General features: G+C 41.6%; 1 protein-coding gene across 3 annotated transcripts; it reads right to left on the bottom strand.

Moving 5' to 3' along the window:
- Window positions 1-733: 733 nt before the first annotated feature.
- Window positions 734-6,897, bottom strand: LOC115193485 (kelch domain-containing protein 1-like). Of its 3 annotated transcripts, XM_029752169.1 has the most exons (14): window positions 6,774-6,897; window positions 6,288-6,411; window positions 6,035-6,105; window positions 4,829-4,946; window positions 4,541-4,653; window positions 3,899-4,016; window positions 3,728-3,811; window positions 2,570-2,650; window positions 2,314-2,372; window positions 2,079-2,188; window positions 1,875-1,947; window positions 1,531-1,630; window positions 1,382-1,434; window positions 734-929 (listed from the first exon to the last, which is right to left on the bottom strand). In XM_029752169.1, exons 2-14 carry the CDS (start codon window positions 6,393-6,395, stop codon window positions 809-811), a joined length of 1,209 nt encoding a protein of 402 aa, XP_029608029.1. In that variant the 5' UTR covers window positions 6,396-6,411; window positions 6,774-6,897; the 3' UTR covers window positions 734-808. The 3 variants fall into 3 exon arrangements, with proteins under 3 accessions (XP_029608029.1, XP_029608028.1, XP_029608027.1); XM_029752168.1 differs by lacking the exon at window positions 6,774-6,897 and having other exon boundaries at window positions 3,899-3,983; window positions 6,288-6,747; XM_029752167.1 differs by lacking the exon at window positions 6,774-6,897 and having other exon boundaries at window positions 6,288-6,747.
- Between the last annotated feature and the right edge of the window lie 592 nt (window positions 6,898-7,489).

Here is a 7,489-nt window from a genome sequence, read left to right on the forward strand (position 1 = left end):
TGAATGGTACCAAAACATTTCTGCAGCATTGAAGGTCCCCAAGGCAAATATGAACGGAGCAAAGTACAAAGAGATCCCGAGAGTAACAATCTGTCATTCTGTCCTTGAGTAAGGCAGTTAACCCACTGTTTCCAGGGCGCCAATGATGTGGATGTCGATTACGGCAGCCCCCCGCACCTCTCTGATTCAGAGGGGTTGGGTTAAATGCGGAAGACACATTTAAGTTGAATGCATTCAGTTGTTCAACTGACTAGGTATCCCCCCTTTCCCTTTCCTTGATGAACACTCAGGATCTCAGACTGGGGTGAATATTCACCTTCCAACAGGACAATGACCCTAAGCTTACAGCCAAGACAACGCAGGAGTGGCTTCAGGACAAGTCTCTGAATGTCCTTGAGTGTCCCAGCCAGAGCCCGGACTTAAACCCGATCGAACATCTATGGAGAGACCTGAAAATAGCTGTGCAGCGGCGTTCCCCATCCAACCTGACAGAGCTTGAGAGGATCTGCAGAGAGGAATGGGAGAAGTTCCCCAAATACAGGTGTGCCAAGTTTGTAGCGTCATACCCAATAAGACTCGAGGCTGTAATCGCTGCCAAAAGTACTTTAACATAGTACTGAGCAAAGGGTCTGAATACCTACGTAAATGTGATATTTCAATAAAAAAAAAAATCTTTGTCATTATGGGGTATTGTGTGTAGATTGATGAAGGGAAAAAACAATTTAATCCATTTTAGAATAAGGCTGAAACGTAACAAAATCGGGGAAAAGTCAAGGTGTCTGAATACTTTCTGAATGCACTATATGTATTATATATTTCTGGACGTTCTCCTCTGTACAGCTTCCAGTAGTTTCCGGGGCAGAGATGGAAGCTGGTTTTGAAGAATCTTGCAGTTATTCACATTCTTTGCTATGCAGTCCACACATATCCTGTAAGAAAAAACAACATGTTTAAAGTGGAAATCAGCATTTGCCACATCCATTTTTGGACATATAAATGAATGATATCTACCCATTGTTTCTTGAAGACTATAACTTATCAACGCCTCATGAGCTTAGTTCAACTGTCGTACCCCATCAGAACCCGGAATATAATCTTGTTTTACTCCAATGTTTGTAAACAAAGTGAATTTAAATAAACACCATATAGCCTCAGACCATGGTTAAAACTATCATGTTGATATCATGGATGGTCAGTCCCTCCATCCATAGCTCTGTCTATAAATTTGAGTGGTTTCTCCCTCTCCAGCCCCATACCAAAACAGGGGCAGGGGAAAACACTTTGTCATCGTTTCGACTGCTGATTTCTGCTTTAAGGGACGATGAAAATGGACATTACATGTGACTTAAATAAAATCTGTGATTATTATGAGAAAGTTTACCGAAAGAGGGGATAAGGCTGGGTCTGGAAAACAAGTGCATCATTGCTGTGGCCCTGAAAACATGTGAAAACAAACAGTTAGTTGTAGTGTCAATGATTTTACATAAACCAGGGCTACTGTGATGATTTGGCTGAAGGCTATCGTCATACCTTCAAATTCTCATACGTTCCTACTAGGAGGACGTAGTCACAACTACCCCCAAACACAATGACGTCAGAGTCCTTTGCTTGGCTTGCTGTGTGCCACAACCTGCAGGGATGAAAGGCAATGAAATGGGGGATTTCATCAAAGTACAGAGAATGTGCACTCATTTTAATCATTGTACATTTTAGGCTAATTTCTCTTCACTCCTTGATCTGCACTTACAGACTTCAGATGAGATGGTAATGGAATGCGTTCTGATTGAACCTTTATTTTATCAGGGAGTCATACCAGTTGAATCAGATTAGGAACTAGATTTAACATGATGCTAAACTGTCAGCTACTGTACTACCTTGGTTTGTTGTTGTTTGGATGGTCAAACTCCCTCCATGTCTTTGTGTCAACATCTAAAACCCATCTATCACCTACAGAAGCATAATAGATACAAGAAAGAAATAACTCCATGGAACAGAAGGTTTTCTAGGAGGGTCAAATGGTTGAGTTACAGCTGAGGAAGGATTTTGTCCAACTGGGACTAAATGGGTAAATGACTTACTCATTGGTTTGCAGTCTACATTCAGTCCACCAAATAGAAACAAAGTGTTATCAGATACTGCAGTGAGGCTGTGCCATGACCTTCCCCCTGGCACAGTGGATGTTGGCACTCTGGAGAAGACATTTGGAGAGAACAGTTAAGTCTTTAAAAAAAAAACACACCAAAGCTGTTATTATGATAAACACTTGACCGTTTTAAAGATGAGCATTTGAAAGAGTGAAATATAAATACCTACATTTCAGACCATGTCCATGATTCTAGATCTAGACAATGAATGTCACTTGGTGTGGTTTCCTAAAGGGAAGGGGAGAAGGAAGGGCTAACCACTGAACATTCCAAAACAGGTCAACACACTTGAGTCAAGTATTAAACTTGACTGTACTGTAAGCACTGTGATCCCATTAATATTAGCAATGTTTTAGGGGTTTCTGTGTCTCTGCATCAATGCAATACAATACGTGAGGAGGAGTTCAACTCAACAGAGTACTCACCAGTACTCTGCCCCCATAGACATACCCTTTATGACCAAGTGTTGCACCTGCATGGGCAGCTCTGGGGGCAGGAGCACGACCCTGTAGTCAGAAAGAGCTACTTACAGTACAGGTACAAAATGACAAACTGTTATTTGGCTGCAAATAACTAATTAGTGCATGTATAACCAGCACCATTGTGCTAGCTTAGCATATAGCGCTGCCTCACTGAACTTGTCTCTGACTGGGCTTGAACCAAAGTCCTCTACCTCTCCTCTGACTGGGCTTGAACCAGGTTCCTTTATCTCTCCTCTGACTGGACTTGAACCAGGTTCCTTTATCTCTCCTCTGACTGGGCTTGAATCAGGGTCCTCTACCTCTCCTCTGACTGGGCTTGAACCAGGTTCCTTTATCTCTCCTCTGACTGGGCTTGAATCCGGGTTCTCTACCTCTCCTCTGACTGGGCTTGAATCAGGGTCCTCTACCTCTCCTCTGACTGGGCTTGAATCAGGTTCCTCTACCTCTCCTCTGACTGGGCTTGAATCAGGGTCCTCTACCTCTCCTCTGACTGGGCTTGAACCAGGTTCCTTTATCTCTCCTCTGACTGGGCTTGAACCAGGTTCCTTTACCTCTCCTCTGACTAGACTTGAACCAGGTTCCTTTATCTCTCCTCTGACTGGGCTTGAACCAGGGTCCTCTACCTCTCCTCTGACTGGGCTTGAATCAGGGTCCTCTACCTCTCCTCTGACTGGGCTTGAACCAGAGTCCTCTACCTCTCCTCTGACTGGGCTTGAACCAGGTTCCTTTATCTCTCCTCTGACTGGGCTTGAACCAGGTTCCTTTATCTCTCCTCTGACTGGACTTGAACCAGGTTCCTTTATCTCTCCTCTGACTAGACTTGAACCAGGTTCCTTTGTCTCTCCTCTGACTGGACTTGAACCAGGTTCCTTTATCTCTCCTCTGACTGGGCTTGAACCTGAGTCCTCTATGTCACCAACACATGTGACCACCAGCTTGACAATGTAGAAACGGATTGAGCTATACAACAGGTACCGATTGGATAGCTCCATCAGCAACGTTTCAAGCTAACTGTGGAGTAAGGTTACGGTACGTTCTTAACTCTGTTCCACATGGTGAAGTTATGTTGTGATGTAAACATACAGTGTGTGTCTGTCTTACAGAGGTCTGTGGTTCCATCCAGCTGGCTAGTGTTGTTTCAAAAACGTGGACTTCATTGTTCCATCCCCAACCAACGTTCTGCTCCTACAGAACACACAATACAACACATTGAAAATAGTGGTTGTAATTCATACGTTTGGACACAATCATAAACAAAAAGCAAAAATGTACCAATGATGCCGTGTCCACGATGAAGCTTTTGTCATCCATGATGTCATCAAGTGTCTTGTGACCATATCCACCAAAGTAGGTGACCCTACAGAATGGAAGATTCTCAAAGTAGGTGACCCTACAGAATGGAACATTCTCAAAGTAGGTGACCCTACAGAATGGAACATTCTCAAAGTAGGTGACCCTACAGAATGGAACATTCTCAAAGTAGGTGGCCCTACAGAATGGAACATTCTCAAAGTAGGTGGCCCTACAGAATGGAACATTCTTAATTGGGAAAAATTAAAAGATTCTCCCAAAGACAAAACAATAAACATGGGAAACCGCCCGCACTTGTGTTTAAGATTTAGTTGGTCCAGGCAACTATTTGTACAACACCCCCAATAGTAGCCTTTAAAGGGATACTGCGAGATTCTGTCAATCAAGCTGTTTTATATATTATTATTCTATTTTTTTTTGTAGTCTGGTGCTACTGTATCTGTAGACTTCCAGTCATTGAACTAAGGCTAGCTAGCATTGGCTAATTGCTAATTGCCAGAATCTCACAGTATCCCCTTAGATGTGTCATTTGAACTCTGACTATCTTCCTGTTTGTAGCAATACTGCAATGGATGTTGCATTGTAATATTATATGTTACTGACCTGTTATTGAAAACCCAGCAGCACAGCTTATCTCTGGGTGAAGGAGGAGAGCCACTCTCAGCTTTCACTTTCCTCCAACTGTAGTCCCCATCCAGGAGGTTGACGCGGTAAAGCTGCAAGCACACATCTTTTCAGAACGTAATACATGTGTCTCTGAAGCTAGAGTTTTAACCCATCTGAACTGTCTCGTAAACAAAGGAAGCTTTATTATGATTAATAAGCTTTTGGTGATTTTCAGAAAAATATTTGCACATCAGGGGCACTACAGTTTCTGCTGAGCTAGCTCACCTGATTGGTCTGTCCCATGTCATCATATCCCCCGAATATGAACATGTGGCCATTTAGAAAGCAGCTGCAGGTGCCTGACATGGGGGGCGGGATCTCTCCTGACATTTGACACATTTCCCTTCAGAAGATAAAATGAATAAACCAACTATAAATACACACAGCATACACATTTAAGTTACAGGCAACATCGCTAAGTCTTAATGCAAATTTGGCTTGTGGGTAGACTTCACATTCTGGGTTCAAACTGAAGATAAGACCAGTGCAGCACTATAGACTACTGTAGACCAGCGCAATGAACCAGTCTTGAACTAAAGACCACTATAAACCCATATAGACCAGTCTTATAGACCACTATTAACCAGTCTGACACTATAGACCACTATAAACCAGTCTAATACTATAGACCACTAGAAACCAGTCTAATACTATAGACCAGTCTAATACTATAGACCACTATAAACCAGTCTAATACTATAGACCACTATAAACCAGTCTAATACTATAGACCAGTCTAATACTATAGACCACTATAAACCAGTCTAATACTATAGACCACTATAAACCAGTCTAATACTATAGACCACTATAAACCAGTCTAATACTATAGACCACTATAGACCAGTCTAATACTATAGACCAGTCTAATACTATAGACCAGTCTAATACTTTAGACCAGTCTAATACTATAGACCAGTCTAATACTATAGACCAGTCTAATACTATAGACCAGTCTAACACTATAGACCAGTCTAATACTATAGACCAGTCTAATACTATAGACCACTATAGACCAGTCTAATACTATAGACCAGTCTAATACTATAGACCACTATAGACCAGTCTAATACTATAGACCAGTCTAATACTATAGACCACTATAGACCAGTCTAATACTATAGACCACTATAGACCAGTCTAATACTATAGACCAGTCTAATATTATAGACCACTATAAACCAGTCTAATACTATAGACCACTATAGACCAGTCTAATACTATAGACCAGTCTAATACTATAGACCACTATAGACCAGTCTAGGGTTAGGGTTCGTAGATAGTTAGTTGAAATGTGTGTAGAGCATCTACAGATGGAATATCCAGATACAGTGTTAAACCCAAACTACTTCTCCATTCATATTCTTTACAATGTGTTATATACAGCCCATATGCACAAACACTATGTTAGAATTCCATTCATATTCTTACCATACACCTCTTTCTAAGTCATACAACCAGATTTCCTCACTGGGTAGGAAAACTTCACTGCCAGCGGTTGACTGCAGAACAAAATAAAGGTTCCTCCATTACTAGTGAAAAAACATTCATATAGTCTATCAGCAACATGTATGTTATATAGTATATGTGAATGCTAAACATCAATTTTAAACAACACCATCAATTAGGAATGCTTTCAAGATAGCTGCAGGAAGGGAATTTACAGATCATGTTTGAGGCTTACCATGTAGCCTCCCCAGACATGCAGAGTATTTCCCTTTACTACAGCTGTGTGACCACTTCGCTCGAGGGCAATAAGTTCCACACAGTGTTTCTCAACTGCAGAATCCATAGTTTCCAGAAAACTTCTTAGAAAGTGAAAACACAATGAAAATGAGAGAAAGAAATGTACAAAGATCTCCATGCCAGGACTTTTATCTTCTCTGCCAGGACTTTTATTTTCCCTGACCCAAATCTGTTTAAAACTTTTTATTTTTCATAGGACCAAGCTGCTCATTTTGACTACAGACTTTGGCAGCGAATAGAATGTGCAGGGGCTGGCTGTTTTTAAGTATCTGTTTCTGAGACGCTCCAACCTCTAGGAAAAAACAAGTTGTTCTTGCCCTGACAGCGTTTGTTGTAGCGGAGGGTCAAAGGGCATGTCATCTTGTCACCAGACCATTACTCCCTCTGGCTACGCCCCCTTACCTGAAAATGCCACAACACTCACCGAATACCTCTCCTCTGCCTGTTCCACTCACTGAATACCTCTCCTCTGCCTGTTCCACTCTCCTGATACCACTCCCTATGAGCAGTTTGTTTTTCCTGTGGTTAGCGCTGTGTGCTTGTTTATGCAACGGGCAGCTCGTCCCTTCACTTCACTCATATGGAATTCTGAGGGCAGAAACATATCATGTGTCATGTTTGAAATAGCCTGCTGGGATCAGCGTGGTCGTGTGATAGTTCACATTCTGTTACACTCCGCGTATCAAGTGATGTGAATCGAAACGTGAGCCAGCAGTCTGTATTATGATTGGAACCAAGTCTTTGATTGGATAGAAACAACCATCCATCCTCACAGAATCCATACATTGATTGATTGACATCTCTAAGGCTTGAGCCCTGTTAAATTTGACTTATTTTGTTCACCAAGTTTAGTCAGTCTTAAGGTAGTTCTGTTGGGCTGCTGTGTCTTAGCCCATACACAGTGGTGGATCCAGTGAGCTATATTGATCTATTGTTGTAAGTGTTGGGGAGAAAACGACTAAAGGTAAAATAGCATGAAACAGTGTAAAAGTATTCTACAGGGTTACTATAAATCAAGAGTATTATTACACTGTAAAACTTTTCCTTGTAAATGTGCAGGATTATACGGGCACCAGAGCTGTAATTTTGCTTTACAGTAGAGATGCTGTAATATATTTTACATCTCTGCTGTAAAGTAAA

The sequence above is a fragment of the Salmo trutta genome, chromosome 5 (genome assembly GCF_901001165.1).
Source record: "Salmo trutta chromosome 5, fSalTru1.1, whole genome shotgun sequence".
Classification (NCBI taxonomy): domain Eukaryota; kingdom Metazoa; phylum Chordata; class Actinopteri; order Salmoniformes; family Salmonidae; genus Salmo; species Salmo trutta.

Coding starts and splice junctions, on each gene's coding strand:
- LOC115193485 (XM_029752167.1), bottom strand. CDS start 6,467: ATGGAGATCTTTGTACATTTCTTTCTCTCATTTTCATTGTGTTTTCAC. Junction 1,631..1,874: donor CCAAACAACAACAAACCAAG/GTAGTACAGTAG, acceptor TCATCCCTGCAG/GTTGTGGCACACAGCAAGCC. Junction 1,435..1,530: donor GAACGTATGAGAATTTGAAG/GTATGACGATAG, acceptor ACATGTTTTCAG/GGCCACAGCAATGATGCACT.